At 38.6% G+C, this 23,157-nt stretch overlaps 1 protein-coding gene across 1 annotated transcript in view; it reads right to left on the bottom strand.

Annotated features, from left to right (window-relative positions):
* Positions 1-211: 211 nt before the first annotated feature.
* galnt13 (UDP-N-acetyl-alpha-D-galactosamine:polypeptide N-acetylgalactosaminyltransferase 13) overlaps positions 212-23,157 on the bottom strand; it is a 99,316-nt gene continuing 76,370 nt past the window's right edge. Inside the window, exons 11-13 of the mRNA XM_033987371.2 lie at positions 20,872-20,970; positions 18,947-19,081; positions 212-751 (exon numbers count right to left, since the gene is read on the bottom strand). Coding sequence (XP_033843262.2) covers positions 611-751; positions 18,947-19,081; positions 20,872-20,970 — 375 coding nt within the window. The 3' untranslated portion in view covers positions 212-610. The remainder of the gene's footprint in view (positions 752-18,946; positions 19,082-20,871; positions 20,971-23,157) is intronic.

The raw sequence follows: 23,157 nt of genomic DNA, 5'->3' as shown, positions 1-23,157 counted from the left end.
TGGCAAAAAGCTCAGAAAAGTTGGTTTTGCATAATACCACCTCTTTAATTAACTGTAGTACTATTTGCATTTAGAAGCATTTTAACAGATGTATCCAATAATATAATCACTTGTTAATTACATGAGGGTTTCAAGGTATTTTAAAATTCATTGCGATATTACAAAAAGTGGCATCTGTCATTTCACGTATCCCTTTCGCTTCTCTTTGATAAAAATAATAAAATGCTATAATGTGATGCTGATGGTACCAAGGAGCAGCTTCAAAAACAGTCTTTACATTGTATGGCCTCACCAGATATGGACAAATTACAGTGCACATTGTCTGAATAGCTCTCCTGCTAATTGTTTGTCCAGTGGCAACAAAAGCAGCAGTGATGATAGCAGCTCCCAGCGCGAGTGTTTCATATCAGCCCTGTGCATACCCACCTCGCACATGGTCCTAGCCGCGTCAACACCTCGCGCTAAGCTAACGACGCGGATCAGGCAGGCGCAGCTTGCTCCGCCGCCGTTTCATGCTCTGCTGCGAATGAGGTAAGAGCCACCTGCTAAGGAGATGACGGCGTTTCTGTTTGTTTTTGTTTCTGTCAGGGTGAGGTCAAAGGTCAAAAGGTCACGCGCTGAGGGTCATGTTGCGCAGTAGCCACTGTTGGGAGCGGCTGCCGTTACAGTCTCTCAGCGTGGGAACCATCTTGTCCTCCTCCGACGGCATGTCCAAGCACTGGTTGCTGTTGACGTGGAGCAGGGTCAGGCGCTGAGGAGGCACAGAAGACAGGCAAAGGGTCATTGTAAACAAGCGACAAATTATTAGGTACGTGTACGTGATGAGGTGTAATGCTAATAGCTAATTATCATTCAGTGCAACATGGTTTTGCTGTAGTCCACCTGTTCACTTCAGAGGTCAATATTAGGGCGGCATGATATGAGGAAAATTACAAAACACAAGAACTACTTTTCAATATTTAAATTTAAGGTGTCTTGAATGCGTTCTGCTGCTTCAATCATCAAACTTAAGAGTGGAATACTTTCATACAATGACACTATTTTTGTCATACACAGTTTCAACATCAAAATGTGAAAGTATTTTATAGTGTTATGGTTAGTACAACAATGAAGATACTGCCACAAACATTGGGCAATGGGTTAGAATGGTCAGACAGATTTATATATATCTATAACTAAATGCAATAGTCAAATAGTAATTCAAATATATATGAGTTTAAAGGCACGATGGAGGCTAGCAGCTCTGTGGTAACTGTGGTAACAATCATTTAAAACCTAAAATTTTGCTTAATGTTTTAATGTTGATATATATTTTTTATGAATCTTTTAGCTAACACAAAGCACATGAGCCCCATCAAGCTTTCACTCTCTATATATACTTTTTTCCTCAATGTTTATGGGAAAAAATCACGCAAAGTTTATTTTTGATCCTTCAACCTGCTTCGGATTAGATGTCTATATTACAAAATAATAGAAAAACAGTGGGTGTATCAAGAGCCAGGCCAGCTTAGTTCCACCTGATGCAGCTCCGGTCGATCCGCACACGAGAGAGTGAGGAGAACCACAGAGCCACACTCCACACACTGATTTCACACAGTTTATTCAATGTCTCTGCAGCAGATAAATGGACTCAGCCTTCTGCTGTAGCCACAACAAATGAGTACAACCAAAACCCATCATGCCCACTGTGGATAGAGACTTTAAATACACCAAATCTCCACTCAATATGCAGATTTGTAACTGTTGAAATGATTATTATATTGTAGTTTGTAGTGCTGTAAGTTATTTGTCACCGATATGCTGTCTCAGACTCTGTGTGGCTAATCAGATTTCAGGGGTGGTTTGTGATCGTCCTGGCCACTCCCTAGAAACGCCACAGGACTGACTGTGAGAGGAAGGGAATCAGGCATAACATTTACCAAATCAGTATGACTTGTTCAGTTGTCAAGTTGGACGATTAAACCATTTGCTTGCTAGTTCATGCTTGGGCTTCATCTCTGGCTAACACTTTTCTCATATTAAATCAACACTCATTTTCGAAATCAAGACAAATTTTCCATGCAGTTTTTCCTCATTCACTTTGATGCTTCAGTTTTTGTGTCTCTGATTAATGATTCTAAAGTATGTACATGTCTGTGTCCATGTTTATGATGTTTATGTGTCTAATATCTGACAGAAGACTGCAAATCTAATGAAAAAATCTGATCATGTCTGTAGAGGTCCACGCTATGGAAATTTAGCTAGTTATATACCTGGATTTTTGTCGTCTGCAGAAGAAATTAGGGAAATTAAGTCGCTGTCTTTACAATTCATTAATTACATTTTCCTTTCAGTAGCCATCAGTCTTGCAGCCCTACAACCCATACAGCCTATCTGCTAATAAGGAGTGTATTTTACCTTATAGACCAGCGCTCCATTGCATATATTACTGTAAAGATATTCAAAAATCCTTCCAGCCAAATACAATGATGCTTCCCAGTTCCAGCACATTTCCCCATTCTCTTCCATTATAGACAGTTGTCATTGGCCGTGTCCTTGACTGTCTGAAGAGCTGAAGTAAAGCAGGACATAATCATGTTTTTTCTCTCTGTTGCGTGAGAGTGAGGGTGGAGAGAAAGCTTATGTCAAGTATCCCTGTGGTTTACCTATGTGGACGAGTGGGTACATATAGGTTACATATGACTCCCAGCTGTGAGCTAGCCCACATGTGAACAGCCCCAGTCGATCCAACTCTCCAGGACAGGACAGAAATGACTCGCATGTGGATTGCACTATGCTGGTATTAATCATTTAGTAATGTTAGGAATACATAACAAATCAATGTACCGCTGAGTTAGGTCAACTGTGGAGCCAACATGTAGTCACGGATAGAGGGAAATCAAAAATGCTGATATTTTGTGTGTAGTAAATGAGGGGATTTTGTTATCATGGTCGTGAAGTGGTTATTGCTGTACACCTCACAGCCAGAAGGTCAAGAGTTTTATTCACAGACTGGGTTGAGCTTACTGTGAGTATTGTGTTTGCATGTTCTCCTGGTGCTCCTGGTCCCCTTGGCTCTAAACACGTGAATAATGGTGTTAGGTAAATATTTTGAATCTCAATTTGACTTTTCATTGTCAGGGATTGGTTAGCAAACACTAGCAACCTGTTCACATTGTAGCCTATTCCTGCTTCTGTTAGAAACTGCAGATGAGCGAAGAACCCCCCCCCCCCCCCCCCCCCCCCCCAAAAACAAAAAAAACAAAAAAAACACTACTACCCCTAATTCTTACAAAATAGCCATTGGCAAATCTACCAAAATCCAGTTCAAACACAGTGAAAAACGCATCCTAATTATTGAGTTTAGAATAGCTTTTCACAACTTTCAGAGTCTAAAGCAGAATTTTGTACTCTAACAACAACTAGCATGCTCACTGCACGCATCCTGATTGACAGACAATAAAACACTTGTGAATACACTATAATTCAGTGCAGATAGTACACAGCTGATGTATTTTGACACCCAGAACTGCCTATACAATATTGCGGTAATGAGGCAAGACACATTTTGCTCAGATACATGGGTAAAACTGGTACAGGCCCTCATTTCTCATTCAAAAAAACAAAATATGATAGTGTAACTTTCCCCCCACTCCACAACAACAACAACAGTGACCACCTTTTGGCGATTTTTGGACCCAGAGTCACAATTTAAGATCATAATGGAAAATAATCATTGTTTACAATAGCCACTGCCTCCTCCATGGTCTGTGCGGCACTGCACATGATACAGGAGAGAGTGCAGATTTCCACTACACTGTTCAAACGGAGAGAGAACAAAGGACAATGTCAGGGGCCTCCGTACACCTGCGGTAAAAGTACTACTACAAAGTGGACTGGAACTTTAGATGTGTACAGTACTGCTTTTATGATAGGCTAACAAGTCACATGCTTCATACAGAAGTTGAAGTATCATTAGTGGTGGTCAGCGGTCACATTTTTATATAGCACTGTTCCACCTTCAAGGTACTCACAGCACTTTGGCAGATAGAGTAATGCAGCAATGTACAGCCAAAGTGCGCATGATGTGATAATCTCCCTGTGTGTTTGCCTGACCAGCCAAGACTATGCACTTTTTGTGAGTTCTGAGAGTGGCAGGTAAATTAACCAATCAGAGAAATGCATTGTCCGCTTGTGCCAAAACAAAGATGTCCGCTACGAGTAAAATCCTAAATTAAAGTCGTACCAGTTGTCAAATAAACCCTGTAAATCTGAGGACATACTTTTCATTTAATGGTCTGTATTTTCAACACTATTTCAGATTCTCAGTGAAGGCCTCAAAGTTATGAATGAACACATGAAATACAGTAATCAAAATAACTCAAAAGTTGTTTTAGATTTCTTTAAACAGCCACCTCTGCTCCGGTCACTGCTTTGCACTTTTGGCATTTCGTGATGCTGACAGGGCAGACCTGTGAAGTGGAAACCATTTCAGGAGACTTTATCATGAAGGTCACTGAGAGAAGGACAAGGGTTTGCAGTGCTGCCAACAAAGCAAAAGTGCAACTACTAGAATATCGGCGCTGATACTGGAAAATCTGCTGGATCGGGTATCGGCTCTGTGATATTGGTTAAGCCGATATCCTGGTTGGTCTGGTTTTCACGCTGATTTTGGTCTAGAACATCTCATAATGTTTGAACGTTTATTCAGTTGCATCTCTTCTGTAATAAGTTAATAATGTTTTAAGAAAATATGTGAAAGTTTCTGTCCATGCACTGGTATTGGTTAATATCGGATATCGGCAGACACTTAAAGTAAAGGTATCAATATCGGTATCGGATCTGAAAAAGCTGGTGCATACCTAGACTAAAATGAAGAAAGGAGCAAACAAAAAGAAAAAAATAACATTGAAAGAGAAGGTGTGTCCAGGCTTTGACTAGTACTGAATGCGGCGAGAATATTCGAGAGATCTCCTCACGAAGATCTTTGAAACATTCAGAAGTAGAATAACTTCTGAATTTAAGAGACATACACTAATAATAAGCGGCTTTGACTGGATGGTCCAAAGCTGTGACGGTTGTCTGATGTGCTGTGCGTTGTAGGGACTGGCTCTCCAGGCTTCTCCAGATTATTCTTGATGTACGCTATGAATTTATGAAGCACATATATTAGTGTTGTTTTGAAGAATTGAACACTGAAGACATAACAGAATCAGCATAAGAGAACACGCCCATTTCGTAGCCTATATTTTAACCTTTTATACAATTGCTAACATGCACAGAACTGTCCCGTCCCATAGTGCTCTGCTCCACTAAAATATCATAGAGAATATAATATAACGTTCCATTTGGCATTTAAATCATAAAACCAACAAACAGAATCACTCATTATTATCTGAGGACTTGTGTGAGAAGATGTACAGAGCGACCAGGCATAAAGCTGCTCCACATTTAATGAAAAAATGAAAAAATACTAGATAGAAGAGGCTGTCCTTTGCCTCATAATGATTTCACTTCCTTTGGGCTGGAGAAAGCTCCCTCCTCATGCTCCCTCCTCATGCTGCAGCGGCGAGAGAGGACCGGGCGACTGTGTGCACAGCTGAGGGCTTCTAATTAAACCAAGAGCCTTTCTAAACGTGAGCTGAGCTGGATTAGACCCGTTTGTTACTATGTTCATAGGAAATACTACCAAAAATAAGAAAAAGTATAACATGTAACATTGACTCTAATATTGTTAATCTGGCAAATGTTGAACAATTTGTCATACATGCATGTAACTTTCTGGAGGCGGCACGTCACCTGCATGACTCTATAGAAATAGAAAGTTAAAACCAAATAAAACCAAAGATATAGATCATTTTTATGCCAATCTGTAGAAGATGCAAAAGAAACAACATTTTTATGGAGACAAGCAGGAGGAGGCAGATGCCAGGCAAAATAAGAGTGAGGTTTGTGGAGATTCAAGCCCATTCACATTAAAGATGCATGTTTTTCTACATTTTTCAGCGCAAAAAAAAAAAATAAAATAAAAATTGTGATTTGTGCATGTTTGAGTAATCTTTAATCACTTATTTCCAAGACGCCATATTGCCGATCAATCACTGTTTTCACCTCCATTGCCGCATACGCCCACTTCTCTATCCTTCGTTCTTCAATTTTATTTTCTTAATATAGCACACATGTACGATTCAGCAGCATTTTGTAGTCATTTTGGTACAAATCTGCTACTCGCTAACTTGATCTGCAGCTATCCATCGGGAAGTCAACTCTTTGTTGTGATGATGTTTATGGAAACATCAGCTCCCATTGGGCACCGCAGTTTTGTTTTTCTTTTCAGCTGACTTGTTTCTTTTATCAAGTTGTTTCAGATGAATATTGTGACTTAAAATGTCCAAATTATAACATAATGATCCATAGGTGTCATAGAATAAAGCTGTACAGCAGAAACAAGCACAATAGATCTTCTTTAATCTCCATCTGTCGTCTCTATTAGACACCATGTACCAAGTTTAGTCTAGCAAATGTGGCCACATCTGGTAAGAAATAATTGAAAAAAACAAAACACCCTGACATTCTTTTGGTAACACGGCACAGTCAGGCCCAGTCTCATTTGCTGTACTGGTGTGTTTCTGTGTTTGAGTGGGTGTGGAGTGACATGGAGGGCTCAGAGGAGGCAGAAAAAGCAGGCCATCAGACTGCAGGTCACTCCTCCTCCATCCCCACTGCTCCTACTGCTGCTGCCAGAGCGGTGACATACATCAGCACTGCTCTGGGACTGGGGGACATGCCATTATTTAGCCTGAGATTAAAAGGGGAATATTAGAGCTACACTTTTGCACTACTTTTCTGGATGGAAAATTAGTGGTGTGGATGAAAGACTCCAGGGCTGTGCACAGACACAGTCCAGGTAGTGTTCAAGCATCTTTGCCTTAAGTGCACTCGTGGACAACATATATTTTTAGGTTTAATATTTGCCTCATGAAGACAGCAGATGTGTTATTTTAAACACTCAACTATACTATAAAACAATTTCACTCCTTCTCTCTCGCTCATGTGCATCTGTCGTACAGTCCACCTGTCGTACAGTCCACCTGTCGTACAGTCCACCTGTCGCAGAGTCCACCTATGCGCTTTAACAGCACATAGCTCCAAATCAAAAACACTGTGGCTGCAGCTCACAGACAGGAGGTGCTCAGTGTGCACGAGAGCAGGAGCAGCGCCAGGGAGGGAGCAGAGGGCTGGGAACCACAGGGAAACACTGACACAGAAGTGATCAGTATTTCTAAAATGGGAGTTCATGACAAGTATGCTATAAAAGTAAGCCAGTTGCTATAGTCTAATCAGCAATTGCATTTTGTATCGGGAATATAGAAAACCACCTTTTTTCTTAGAGCACCTGCTCCGGAAAACGTCTGTGCACGTCACTGGGTCCATATGAACAAGAATAAATGAGGTTTGTATAAATATTTTATAAGGTTAATAATACGGTTAAATAATCATAAGGTTAAAATATGAACCACACATGTTTTGGACCCAAGTTTCTCTTTTCTTGAATTATTGAATACTTCAGATCATAACTTAAATAGTGATGTTCCTTCATCATCTTAACTCTAAAATAGTCAATTGTGGCATCCTTGCCTGGTAAATCCAGCATGCTCTCTCTCTGTATCAGCATGTCCTCTGTCACATGTCGAAGCAGAACAACATGTTCAGCATGTTTGTGCAATCAGATTAGTTTTTTTCAGTGACACATATGAAATGAAGAACCTCATTGTTAATCTGAGGTGAGAGAAATGAGACTTTGTTTGCAAATGATGGGTGAGCAGAGTTTAATGCTTCGCTCATTGAATCTGCAGAAATCTGTAATGTTTTATCTAGTCTTTTGTGTATATATGCATAACGTACAATTTAGATAAAAAATAAATAAATCATACAGTTGACCATAACTATACATAAACATTATGGCCAGTGCTGTTCTGTACATTAAAAGTGAAGGTACGTTTGCATCAGTCTCTCGTTTGTGCAACAAAAAATAGAAAAATAGCATTTACAAGCTTCCTCTGTGTTGCAGCACCAGGCAACTATTACGCCAAGGCTAACCTTATGAATAAACTGCAAAAGTGCAAAACAGAACATCCTTATCCTCCTTTGCAAAGGAATTCAGGCAGACAAACAAACTTTTCTGGAATAATAGAAAAACAACGCATAAGTGTTTTTGGTTTTCAGATGCAAATTGACATTTCTATGTTGGTTACTTCTGGACACACTTCTTCGTAAAACAACTTTTCTCCGAGGATTATTATTAGTCATCTTCAGCCTCTGCCAAAGAACCATGACGTTTTCCATCTGCTTGGACTCTAGCACTGGCCTGACCCACTGAACAGCCTGATATTTAGACCAGGGCACGTTAATTAGGACACTTTTTTGGAACAAACCTTTTTACATCGTTTTCATGATTTTCTTTCCTAAATCATTAATGAGGTACGAGGTAAGAGTTACTTGAGTAATGTTACTCGTTACTTTTAAAAAAAAATGTATTTATTTACTATAATATTTGGATGACTTATTTGGACTTTTTCTTCAGAAGTACTCACGATAGTATGAGAATCACTAGAGTACAGGTAAACACCCAATATACCGTTTAACGTTGGTTTCTACATTCTAATCAGGTCAATTGGCTTAGAATGAGAATGTGTCCAAACTTTTGACCTGTAGTGTAACTTTGTAAATTAAGTACAAAGGTAGTTCAAAAACTATTCAAGTAGAAGTAAAAGTATATTGCGTTATAAGCAGTGGTGGAAGAAGTACTCAACTGTGTTACTTAAGTAAAAGTACAGACACCAGAGCAAAAAAAAAAAATCATATAAAAGCAAAAGTATCACATGAAAAAGTCTACTTAAGTAAAGGTATTAAAATACTTGTTTTAAAATGTTATTAAACAATAAAAACTAAAAGTATTTAGTGCAGATTTTGAGGTCTAATAAAACTTCAAATGTAGTGATTTTGATAAAGAAAAAGAAGAATGCAGAATTTTGTTCAACAGAAACAACTAAAGCATAATTTTTGTAGCTGTTTTTATTTGTATATTTTTGTTTGCTCAAATTATGAATGTGTTAAAAATAAACCCTCAGCCTTTTCATCAGGTCATGAGGTCTTTTACTTTTCAGTCCAGTTCAAAATGTAGAGGAGTAGAAAGTAGATATCTACTCTGAAAAGTAAAAGTAAAAAGTATCAACTTAAAATGTACAGATACCTTAAATTTATACTTAAGTGCAGTACTTTACTACTTTTACTTTGTTACGTTCTACCACTGGTTATAAGTACTAACAGAACTACAGTACAGTTAAATTCTAGATTTAATAAAAAAAATATCAGACCCTGCGCTCTACCCCAGAAATACTTCCTCTCTCACTTCGATTAGAAAAATATGAAAATGTCTTCATGTTGAGAGGCATTAAAATTATTTTTACAATGGGCCCATGGAACTGAGTGTACACAGCTGCTTTGGGGGGAAACAGGAGAGCCTCTGGAGAGGCTGGCTCTATGAAAGACAGGTTCAGTGCAGAGCATCACTTCAAAAGGACTTGTACACAATAGTGCGCCCATTTCAATCCACAGCGCGCATCCCATAATAAGCCAAAACAAACACGTCCTCGTATCATCCACCTATCGCCGTCACTGCTGGTGCTGCTGAGAGAGTTTTTGCTTCAGAGTAAAATATTTATGCAAGAGAAATAAATGTCAAATGAGATGTAATTTGGCATGAAAACTGCCAAAGGTTTTGAAGTTGGGATCTCCCAGGCGGCACAGTCTTAATGGGACAGTTGCTTGACGTGGATCTGCTCTCAGCGAAGGAAACGTGCTGGGAAAGGTCAGTGGTGGATGAAAAAATTGCAGTGGAGCCGTTATGTTGTTTGTTTTGTGCATTTTGACAATTACCTCAAAGAAAAGTTTAAAATTAGCTATTTGCAGTGTCACCTAACTTAGCCGGTTTGACTACTTGCCATGCTAAAAAAACATAACCAAGAAACACCGCACTTTACGAAATCAACACCAAAAAACACGGCACTCTACTAAATCAACATCAAGAAACACCGCACTGTATCAAATCAACACCAAGAAACACCGCACTCTACTAAATCAACATCAAGAAACACCGCACTCTATGAAATCAACTCCAAAAAACTCCGTACTCTACCAAATCAACACCAAGAAACAACACACTCAACCAAATCAACACCAAGAAACACCGGAGTTTACCAAATCAATACCAACAAATCAGACAGTCTATGAAATCAACACCAAGAAACATCGCACTCTATGAAATCAACTCCAAAAAATTCCGCACTCTACCAAATCAACACCAAGAAACATCGCACTCTACTAAATCAATACCAAGAAACACTGAACTGTATCAAATCAACACCAAGAAACACCGCACTCTACCTTTAAAAAAAAATTTAAATCACTATCATTTTAAATTTCATCTTCGTATCTCCCGTCTTGTTCATTTTTTACTTGAGATCACCCCTCTTAATCGCTCTCTTTTCCCTTCAACTTCAACATGTGTTGGCTACACACACACACACACACACACACACACCCCAACACACACACACACAAACACACACACACACACAACACACATAAACACTCACTCATGGTTTATTTTTATTGATTATTTCTTGTCTTGTCTACAAACTTTCCCGTTATGTCTTCTGTCTTGTTACTTGAATCACTATGTCTTGTCATTAATACGTCTTGTGCCCGTCTGGCTTTAAATTGAAAAAACCTCTCAGTTAAAAAGACCCACGCTGATCATTTACTGAATCAATACAATTCTATTAATTGCACAGCCCTATCATGTAGTACCATGTCTTCCACTGCTAGATATAAATATACTGGATCACTTTACACAGCTTAAGTAAAGGAGAGCTCCAAACTAGACCCGAGCATCCTGCCAGCACAGTCAATACCACAACAGAAAGCCTTGATCGATATAAAGTGCTACAGATTGTAATGGCGATTCAGGTATAGCCTTGTTGTTATAATTAGAGCAATGTCTGTGGTGTATTCTGGGTAACACACATCTGTAGGCCAAGTATGAGACTAAAATCTTTTATAGTATCATCTAAAAATATATTATGCAGTCAATAGTTCCATTTTCCATTTCTTTATGTAGTGGTGCTACTTGGAAATGAACAGTGAGTATACATAGCCCTGTTCCCTCGCTCGGGCCAATATGTCTAAAATTAGACTCCAACATATTGAGATAAAATCCGCTGATTATTTATATTCCCGAAATGCATTGTATTTAATGAGGGCTCAAGACAGAATTTTTTTAGTACGCTTAATAAATCTATTTAAGTTTCAATATTCATAGTTGATAAATGTAATGTAGGCTCCCATTAGGAACTCATTAGGAAATCCAATTCTACTGTGATTTCATTTGTAAAGAGGAGCTGTAATAATGCAGAGAGGGAAGCGTCTGGGGAGGTCGGATTTGAAAACACATACCATGCGGATGTATTCAGATCTGTGGAGGTGATATGGCTGCTACTGACGCAATATGTTACGACAGTAGAGAAAGCATAGACTGTAAATGGACAAAGTTACCCCGCTACCCGCCTCGCTCCAAATAGGAAGGACGGATGGCCATTTTGTTTCATTATTTTGTTTATCAATCAAGATATGGACATTATTAATAGACCAATTGGGTGTCCAGAACCCACACCCTGCCAAAACCAGTGGCGACGGCAGGAAAGAGGAGTAACTTCAACAACCTCACTCCTGATTGGCTCTTTGGTTGTGAAGTTGTATTTCCAAATATGGTCCCTGGTTGCACATTAGCCGGTATAAGTGCTAGCCTCAATCTGCTTCATTTGGTTGCAACCACTATGGGTGACGACCATACACTGTATACATAAATGGACATAGCTAACATGCTAGCTGCCGCGTTCCAAATAGGAAGTGCTAATGGGCGAACTTCCGGCTCCAATGACTCTGGCTCCAATTCACTTTACATTGAAATATTGTCACCCCTCTCTCTGTAATTGCTGCTGTGAGTCTTGTTATTTTGGTCTTAAAATGTCCGTATTAACCCGCGCTACATCATCCTGGGGTTTTTATTACACTATTTCGTTCGTGATTCAAGGTATGAACATTAATAACAGACAAATTGGCGCCTGCTTTCCCTGAGGTTAAACAACAGGTTTGATTGACAGTGTTGCTAAGTGCCCGCTCCCTGCTAAACCAGCGGTGGAGGCAAGAAGGGGCATTACATTCAACAGCCTCGCTCTGGATTGGCTGTTTGGTTGCTATGATACTCGCAGCCGGAATTCCAAATGTGGAACTCAGCCCCTATAACTACTAGACTCGATGAGCTTCATTTGACCGGAGCTGAATGCTATGGATGATGTCACACTCACTTAGTCCACTTCTTTATACAGTCTATGAGAAGAAATGGTATTCTGGCATTTAGTATGTGCTTAGTTGTTTTAAATGGGCTGGAGGGAATGAGTATGGGGTTTTACAACTTTTTTTTTTGTCATTGGCCCATTACTTTTACCACTTTCTTTTAAGGTTGTGGAATTGCAATTAGTCAAATTTTGATCTTTGGTCTTTTTAATCATGTGGTCTATACAGAGTGACCAGACATCTCCATTTACCCGGGACAGTCCCAGTTTTGTGCCCCTGCCCCAGATTTATCCAAAACCATTGATTTGTCCCAGTTTCCTACAAGAAATGCCCTAGGTGTTCCTATTTTTAACCAGTTTGATACCCACCAACTTTAAAAAGGGGTATAAATTGTCATGTTTTTCCATTAAATCCAGAACACTGTGCTTGAAAATTGACAGAAGACCAAACACTGCAACGACAGAAGTCTCCCAGATTATTGCTGATTCACAAGTGAATCAGCAAATGGACTGGAGTGCTTCATGATGCTCTTAATTATACACGCTTTCACAGTTTTATTAAACCAACCAGCACAACCCGGGTGTGCCCCAGTTTTTCATTTTGAAAATCTAGTCACCCTGAGTCGACAACATCCTGTCAGTGAAAGTGTGTGGTTTGGAGCAGAGTTCAGACTTTGGAAGTAGAATTTTTTTGCACTTTTGGCACAGATTAAAAGCCTGTGTTATTTATCTTCTCATAATATTCTTCTAAAGTCATTTTGTTTGTTTTAAAAGAGGCCAAATAAAATCAAATAAAAAATTGTAATGGGTCAATATGAGAAAAATAATTGCGATTGCGATTCATAAAGACCAGGTGTTGAGGATTTGAATTTCTCACTTACATATTATTATTCTTCAGACACTGAGTAGCATTTATGGCTGAAATCTGAGATCCCAAACTCAGACTTGGGTGTCAATAGTTTGCATTGATTCCATCGTATTGGGAAAACTGACCAGCAGCACTGACTGGTTTATATTTCCTCAATTCCCATCACTACTGGTTGATAACAAGACAAGGGCAAAGACGAGCCATTCGACATATTTACACTAACATATGTTTAGCATTTACTATTACTGAATTTGATTTGGTCTGAAACATTTTTAAGCCCATGATGAAAGAAGTTTGGCAGATTCGCTCAGTTTTGTGGTGTATTTATTAGTGTCTTTCATCATTTTTAAGCCTAAGCTCTGACTGGCTTTGAAAAGTTGGGTTTGATAAAGTCAGGTGCCAATTCTGGACGTCCATCATCTTCAAAAGAGCTTACTAATGAGACCCATTCCCCAGTGAGCATTTGGCCTGGTTTCACATTTGGGATATTGGTGGATAATGAAGCATTTTAATACATCAAGTTACCCAGTAGAGCGGGAACATTTGGGAGAAAAAATCCAGTTGCAATTTATGTTTAAAAAGTACGATTCCAGGAACATTTGGAAGACAGAAATATGAACTGATGAATTATTAAAGAATCCTGTGTTTGTAGAAGTCTAAACTACAGGAACAAGACTTTTCAATAATATCATTTTAGGATATTTTGTTGTTTCCAGATGACATTCTAGCAAAGGTCCAAGAAACACCCGATTTTTTCCCATGTATTGGAGCAAATTTTGTGCTGCCCTAGTACAGATTAATTGTATAAGCAGCATCTAATTATAAATCATTATTTTACATTACCATGCTAGTTGTTGTTAGCTCTACAGCAGGGGTCTCAAACTCAAATCTGGGTGAAGCTGGGCCACATCAGGTAATCCACAGAAAAAGCTTTGTTAAAATCTCAAGTCATTGCTGTTTTCAACATACATATGGAAATATGCAAATATTTGTGGATATTATGGATATATATTATTTGTTGAACGCGAGTGAAGTGTGTTTGAGGTTTATCGATTTGGTGGAACCTTCTACACACAACATGGTAATGCCACACTAACATTAAATTTTCATATTGTCCCGTGTACCACAAAATATCATCTCGCGGGCCGCAAGTTTGAGACTCCTGCTCTACAGTCACAAAACTCCACTCTGTTCTGTGAGTGTTGTGTAAAGCTCTTACAAACTCATTGCGGTGAATAATTAGGATGTTCGGAAAGCATAAGGCAAGTGAGGAATAAATGTGGACCTCTCTAAAATGTTTAAAATGAACTAGTTCTGTTTGTCAAACTTTTAACACTGTAAAAAAATAGGTACAGCGGCTTTGACTAAATAACTGTGGCTTTTGTGAGAACTCAAATTATGATATATCACTTAAGATCCAAACAGTAGCAAAACAATTCTATTTAAGATCACAGAAAATATGCTAATGAGTATATATTGACAAGCAACGCCTACACAATTTCTACAAGGCAGTCTAACAACTACTACCTTCCTCTACTACTGCTACAACTACAACTACTACTACTAAAACGCACTACGAGGACACTACTTCACTACTTCTAACTTACTGACCTGTTAGTCCCTCCTCCCAGACTGCACCTCTCCTCTACAGAATGTAATCGGTGGGACTGAAGTAAAGCCGCCGAGCCACCTCCAACTGGCTCAGGTTCCTTAGGGTCCAGGCTTGGAGAGGACTATCGTTACAGTACTCCACAGTGGGGCCGTACGTACCGTCCTCCAAGCGGCTGATGGTCAGACACGACTGGGTGATGATGTGCAGAAAGGTGCGCTTCTGTGGACCGGCCCGGGAGTGCAGGGGACAGATGGTGGTGAAGGTAAGTCAGAGAGGCATCTGTTGTTTGCTAAAATGAACCCACCTGTTCTCTATATCGTATTTATAGATGTTTAAGGGTTCATGTAAGGCTAGTTTTAGATAGATTAAAGGTGATGAAGGCTGCAATTAACCGTGGGACCTTTGTGTCGTCGCTAGATGTAAAATAGATTCATCAGCGCTGACAGGTCGTTTGTTATCGGAAAACATCACAGCGCGTCAAGCACAAGGCGATTCTGTCACTCAACTGGAGTCTAAAGATATTTGATGGGAAAAGCGAGACAGGCCAGAGAATGCAGCTTTATTCACTATGCTTTTTTATTTTAAATTTGAGGTTATTTAAAAAGATTAGAGTCCAAGAGGGTCCTGAACTTTTACCTGTATGTGTTATAGATGATTTATACATGCTCTTGCTATCCATCCAAGTGTTTTTAAATAATGAAAACTTAAGACTATTGCAGTAATTGGCAATCTAAAACAAAACATTACATATTTTGAATGTTGAAAGGTTTATTTTTAATATCATTGTTGTATTATTGTCACTTATAACAGGAAGTTGAAGCCTACGAATAGTGCAGAATTCACAGGGAAGTAACAACATTGTAAGGTAAAAAGTGATTCAAAATGTAATTGTTTGCCTTGTTGGGATGAATTGGCATTATTAAATATTACTGCAACAAGAAGGTTCCAAATAAATGTTTATTTCGCAAAAATGGTCCTTGGCCAACATGAAAGCGAGTTGCACCCAGCTGTGGCAGTGAACAGGTGAGTTTGGTGCTAAAGGGGTGCCCAGGGCGAGGAAAACACATTTGATTGTGAATATTGACTTTATAAACTTACAAACTCTCAGCAAGAGAAAGTCTAGAAAAGTAATAAATGAGCAAAATGTGTCTTATTAAATGATGAAGTCACCTATAAATGTATGTTACAGAGTCGGTGTGATTTGTCACTTCCATGTTTGTCTGTCATACTCATAAATAGAGGGTAGAGACTGTTTTTTCCTATTGATTACATTGTACTTTCCATTGAAATATCTAAAAGGCCAAAGCACAAATGTAGAGCCTGATCATTCCTAATAGTGACTGTAACTCACTGTATCAAAAACCTACATTTTAACAATATCAATTTTAAGTGTCCCTATCTGTATTAAATATCATTGGTCCATTGAATACTGTGATGTAATCTGACACCCAGCAATAGCACTATAAACTATTTGTCATGAGTTTACATTCTGGACACTTCAATCAGCAGCTGACCCCGCACAATGATACTGAAAAGGTCTGAATGAGCCTGTCAGGTCAAAAACTGGGAATAACGACTGAATCAAACGCTATAGCTACAGTAGTCTCAGCTCCTGTCTGTCACTGTGCCGGCTAAAAATAACTTGGACCACTGGCAGCACAAACCCCAGCGCTGTTTACAAGCGGGACTAGTCTTTGAGCATGCATAATTCATATTTTCTTATTAAGAATGCACCCAGAGAAGTGTAATGAATGGATTTCTCTGAGGTGTTGTTTAAAACGCGACGGAGGGGCTTGTGGGCTTTCTCTCATCACCACGGCGACATGTCACAGATAGGACATCTCAATCACGCTCGCCTCTTCTCACTTTGTCATTGAAATATTAATACTTTGTTGCTGTTAAAAGGCTTTTTTCAGCTTTATGTGCCGTGCTGTACCGCTGGGGGCTCGCGAAAACTTGGCATCTCCTTATTTCTTTAATGCCAAAATATGCAATTTGATCTTCAATTCTCACTGTTTTCAAGCTAATATTTAAATCTAGTAAAAATAAGCAGCTAATTTAAATGTTATAGTTAAAGGAGCACGATGTAATTTTCTTGTTTCCATGGAGATGTTATTGCTTAGCCTGGAATGTTTCACAGTAGATTATCACGATTGTAAAGTTTCAGACTCGATTTTGATACTAAGGAGTAGACTCCATATTCAAAACTGATTCAAATCTCTTTCTTTAGGCATTAGAATGTGATTTTAAACATTAAATAATAGTACTTTCTTTTATATTACCACGTGGTCTTATATCAGTGTAATCCCTCAGTCGTCCAGGTATGTTCCATAGTGGTCCACGGGCGTATACTCGTCTAGTATCGATTACACTAGTATCAGATTTTTGATATTTTTGACCGTCCTATTCCAGAGCATGGCATTTAACTCATCTATCGCCATGGAGACAAGCAGGTGGCACCACAGAGCCTAATATCTTTTAAGCAATAAAACACATGTAATTGAATAACTGCCAGATAATTTATTTCCATATTGTGGAACATCTCAGATGAAGCTCCATGGAGACGAGCAGGTGGTGGAGCTCCATTAGTGACATTACATATTACCGTTAATTTACATAATCCTGGCTTTAGTTTTGATTTGATAGTAAAAATGTAGATGTTTATTTATACTCTGTTAGAAAAAGGGGAGTATATTTCAAATTTTCTGTCTTGTAAACAATACAAGATAATGCAAAAAAAAAAAAAAAAGGCTAATTAAATAAAGAGAGAGTGAGAAAAGAGATCTCAGCCTAAAGGACATTAGGGACATTACTATTTTTTACCCCAATAAATTCCACGCTGACATTTAAACATTAAAAGTGGATATTAGCATTTTGTCGATGCCAAAATGACTTGCATAAATGAGATTGGCTCACATTAAGGTAAAAATCACTGGAGTTCATATTCTCATGGCTGGATTAAAAGGGTCTTTGGGTTTGTGTCTATATTTGAATTATTCACTCTCTACTGGCAACTGACACATCACTTCTACACACATGAATAATACTATCCTAGGGCAGTGTTCAAAATACTGGGAGGAAATCACAATGTTTCACAAGCACATGTCCAAACAGCTTACCTCAAAGTCATACTCCCATTTGCCAACATACTAAGTGAGAAAGAACAGAGATACAGCTTGTGTAGAGGGAAATACTGACAAACAGCTCCATCTTGTGGTCATGTTTGAGCTAGACTGACTTTTCAATGTATGATTGTAAGAGCGTCATTACATAAACAGTGTGATGTAATAAAAAAGAAAATGTATTATTGATAAATAGTAACACAAATATAATTCACGTACATTTAAATGGACTCTACAATGACCAAGGGATGCGTAGACATACTTATTAATAATAGGTACTACAAAAAAATAAGAAAAATTTGATATTATTTTAGTTTTAAATGCTGTTAACTAACCATTTTCAAGATTTATTTGAGTTAAAGTGATGTTTAAGAAAAAATATTTCTTAAACATCTGTGTCACCAGATGCTATGTAAATATATAAGCCATGTTTGCACTGTTGTTCTGATGCTGCTGTTGTATATATTTTCCACGTCTAAGTATTTTATTTTTATCTTTAATCATATCTTTTTTTAACTTTATACATGCCCTTATTTGTATTTATTCAGTGTTTTAACGTTGCTCTGTATCACCAAATAAGTTCCTAGTTTGTGAGCTGTGTTCACTGACAATAGCAATAAAAGTCTTCTGATTCTGATTCTTCTGATTCTGATATTCAAATCAAATATAGCACTTACTGAATTATAATACTGATTTATACTGAACATGATGGCCAAGTTGTTAATGTTAGAGTTTGATGTTTTGGGTCTCAAGATGATTATCCAACCAGAGAGCAGAATGAGGTCCCCAATTTGCTGAAATCCAGTTGGTTTAAACTAAAAGCACTTTCCTTGATCTGAATCGTCACTACGTAAACCCCAGCACCTGCAGTCAATCATTACCAGTGCAAAATAGACAATCAATAAATAAGTAAAAGCATTTGTAGAAGCAGTGCGAGTGTTGTGAGTACCTCAGCGTCGTACTCAAACATCTGGTTGCCCTTCATGTGGTGGCACTTGAGCATGACCACGGGCCCATTGAGGCGAGACACGTCCAGGCACAAGTCGTCTGTGCGGATCTCCTTATCCGCCGTGTACGAGAACACCTGCCAACGCGACACAGAAACAGCACATCAACAACTCACAGCTAGACTCTTTTACAGATGGGGGGGTGTTAGCCGCTTTTATACAGATGGGGGCTTTAGACATCATCTATCCCCTTCTATCATCCTCAGACCCAAAGCAAACAAAGGAAACAAAGGGAACAATACAACAACAACTTTTTGTCCATTTGACAGATTTTACATTTGTTTTTTACAAGGGATCAGACCCGGACGACTGAGTTATTACACAGACAAATGGATGAATATTTATTGTTTTCTTAATGTAATAAAGTTGTTTTATGTAGTGCAAATCATTCATATTTTCTGAGTTATGAAAAAACAAATTCTAAAGCTAGTTCTGGTTTCAATCTTTTCCCAAACATTTTTTTAAACACCCCTGGGTGAAATATCTGCAAGGTAAAATCATCACACATAGTTAGCAATGCTTTCTCTTTCATTTTTTCAAACATTCAAAATGCCAAATAAGATGTTAAGCTGATGGCCGTGGAATTACTCAAATTTTAAAAAAATGTAGCCTAATAAATGCGCTTGATAAAAAAAAATTTGAACATTTAAATGATCTGAGAGCAACAGCATTACTGAGGTCAGATTTTTTACAGTTTTGTTATGTCAGGTGCAAGGAGGTTGTGGGTTGAATTCCCTGTACTATTCACCTTATTCCTGAAGTTGCCGTGGGCACTGCCATCGTCATTGGGGTTGTGTTATTTTGCATGGGGCTGTTAATCTTGAAAGTGAATCATTTCTATACGGACTTCAGAGCCATTTTAAAGCCTCCCAGAGAATTTGTGCAGTGGTGACTTGTTGATCACAAAAATCAGGCCTGTCCAAACTATAGTTCGGGGGCCAAATGCGGCCCTCAGACCAATTTTTCTAAGCCCTCAAGCTTCCAGGTGAATTGGCCCATGTTACCTAAAACAGAAATTTTTACTGTATATTTCTGTAAATCTACTATATCCAATATCCAATAGTATTCACTGTTTTGGCGACCAGTCTCTCGGCCCTCAGCTTTGTCAGTGTTTTTATATGTGGCCCTTAATGAGAAAAGTTTGTACACCCCTGACATAAATCAACCTACTTTATGTTTTATTTTAGATCAAACTTTTCACAAATTATACACAAAATGAATGCGATTCCCACTTAACCGGAAATGCCACCACAAAGAAAGCAGAGTATTTATTTGGAGTATTTAGAGGAAAAAGTGGGCGGGGCAGAATAACTCAATAACATGCCTCTCTAGAATGAATGCAATCGAGGTGATGTTTTTTCCATACCCTGCCTGCATATTATTTGCAATATTTATTTTAGATTGAGTAAACAGCGTGTATTATGAATTAGCTGAACTGACAACTGTTAATTTAGACAGCTGCACTTTATATTTAACATGATTACACTGAACCTGACCATAAGGAATGTACCAGATGGTCAACGTCTCTGCATCGGTGTGGCCTGTTAATAACATACCACATTTATATTATACATTGTTCTCATGAGGCTTTATCACTGAAATATTAATGAGTAAAACAACTTCAGGTTATGCAATAAAGTCACTAAAGCTTTCAAAACAATAAAGCAATTCAGTAGGAGGGGGTGAAAAAATATATATCTATAATGAAATGTCCTAAAATGTGTCTTTAAATGGATTAGTTAAGAGTTAAAGTTTCAGACAGATGTGAAAAGGACGAAAAAAGACAAGGATTATAACGTGTCTTATACTTGACAGCCTGATACAAGTGTAGGTGCAGATAAACATCAGTTCTATTCCTGTGTCTCACCTGATTGCCGCCCATGCCGTGACAGTTGAAGAAGCCCACTTTCTCGTTCTCCTTCCTGCCCATGTTGTCCACGCACTGGTTGGTCTCCACGTTTCGGATCTGCAAACACGACATATGGAATGATCTAAAACACATGTTAATTTAAATAAAACATAAAAAAACACTGCGGGTGAATCATTAAAATATGAATATATGGAATTAGATAAACCTGTTGATAAAATAATGGACATTTTTGTGTTGCTCCATCAAAAATGACTCATGTTAATATTAAAGGGGAGTCAGTGGCACAGCGGGTTGAGTTTTTTTCCCATAAATTAGAGGGTCAGTGGTTCAAACCTTGCAGCACAGTGGTTGGAACCTTGAGCAAGACACTTCATCCACATTATTTACTTATGTATTGACTTTTATTTAACCAGGATAGTGCCGCTGAGATTAAGACTCTCTTTTACGTGTCTTTAGTGATAGAAGAACCCGAAGGAAAAGTACAAAAAACAAAACAAAATAAACAAGCTATAAAAAATTGAATTAATTAAAATAAAGACTACCCTTTTTTAATGTAGAACACTTCAGTTTGCTGTGTTGTTTTAATATTGATTATACCTCAAAATTTGCATTAGCAGTGAGACAAAAACATCTCTTTCTAAACACAGAAGTATCCTCTGTTTAAGTATTCAGTTTATTTGTGTGTATTTTAAACAGGTCGTCAGAGACATCCCTGCGCAGCTCTCTGTCCACTACTTCATCTTTAATTGGGAACAAAACAAAACAAAACATAGCAATAAAACTGGACAGGAAGTAGTGACGCGAACAGTGAGGCTGCTCATACATTATATTTCAGCCAGTTCAATCAATGTACAATGTGTTTTTGTGTATTTTTTCATCTATTAAATGTACACGTGGCATTACTTGAGTGTGTTTTGCTAAAGCCAGTTGTGTGTGTCTGATGTAGCCTCCTGGTGCTAGCTGAGACAGGCTGATTCATATGGTGTGTGTAGTGAGGAGGCTGTGTCAGTACAAACTGTCACTCTGCAGACACACTCACCAGTCACATTTTCAGAGTGGCGTAAGCACTCACTCATGGGTTTAGCCAAATAGTGCTCATGGATTAAATAAATGCTACCTCTAGTCTAAAAAAAACTAGCCTGGCAAGTTTGTATCACTCTGGTCAAATAGAGGCGTATTTTTGAGTGGTTTGCATTGACGCCTCACAGTGAGAGGCTCCTGGGTTCAATTCCCAGATTAAGGAAGGTCAACGCACACTGGACGCTGTCTGAATGACAACTTACTCAACCCTGCAAAATGATTGGAACTTGTTCAATTTGGCCACGGCTGAAAACACGTGCTTTTCGGTGCTTACATCAGGTCTCGTAGAACACTCATAGAAAATAATACTGAGCTATATGCAAGATTTAGATTAAACATGTTCAATTCAATTATAGGTTTTACTGATAACAATTGTAACACTGATTTATCCCTAATTACAAAAATATTGGATTTCATGTCCCATTTATTTATGTTATAATTTGGTGGGTTGGTTCTCTAGACAATTATCCAATCAGAAAGCAGAATGAGCCTCACATGACTCTCTCATTCGAGTTGCCAGTTTCAATGTTGAAATCCATGAAATCCAGTTGGTTTAAACCTAAAATGACTCTCTTTGATCTGAATCGTCTCTACCTAAACCCCAGCGCCTGCAGTCAGTCATTAACCAGCCTCTGCAGCTCAGGGAGTGATTTCTGGAGGTTCTGAGCTTTCACATGAGGCTTGTCCATAAACTGAGAATGAGAAAAAACTTGTGTGTGTCTCTATCTGCAGGTTAAAGTAAAGCTCGGCTGTGCTTGTAGTATCTTTTTAAACACTGCTAAAAGAACAGAAAAGAACAGAAAGGTTTTACCATTCTCCTATAATAAAATGCATCGTAGCCCAAAGAACCAGACACTGAAATTGCCTAAAGTTTTAAATCCCTTAACACTAAAGCTAAAACAAACCCTATGCTTCCTGTAACATATTACCCCAACACACCACGATCATAATTATACTATATAATGGCTAATGGCTCCAGCTGCTCTACTGGATGAGTCCCGGCAGGGGTGGAGGGGGTGGAGGGGGTCCTCATTTCGGGGTGGGTGGGGGTGAGAGACCAGTGCTATACTGCAAGGAAGAAGAGCCCTCATGTCCAGAGCAGTCACAGAGAGAGAGAGACAGGACAGTGAAAGAGAGTGTATGTGTGTGTGAGACAGCGAGAGAGAGAAGAAGGGACACAGAGACAGAGAAAGAGAGACAATG

The sequence above is a fragment of the Periophthalmus magnuspinnatus genome, chromosome 21, assembly GCF_009829125.3.
Source record: "Periophthalmus magnuspinnatus isolate fPerMag1 chromosome 21, fPerMag1.2.pri, whole genome shotgun sequence".
Classification (NCBI taxonomy): domain Eukaryota; kingdom Metazoa; phylum Chordata; class Actinopteri; order Gobiiformes; family Gobiidae; genus Periophthalmus; species Periophthalmus magnuspinnatus.
This window is presented reverse-complemented; position numbering and strand designations above follow the sequence as displayed.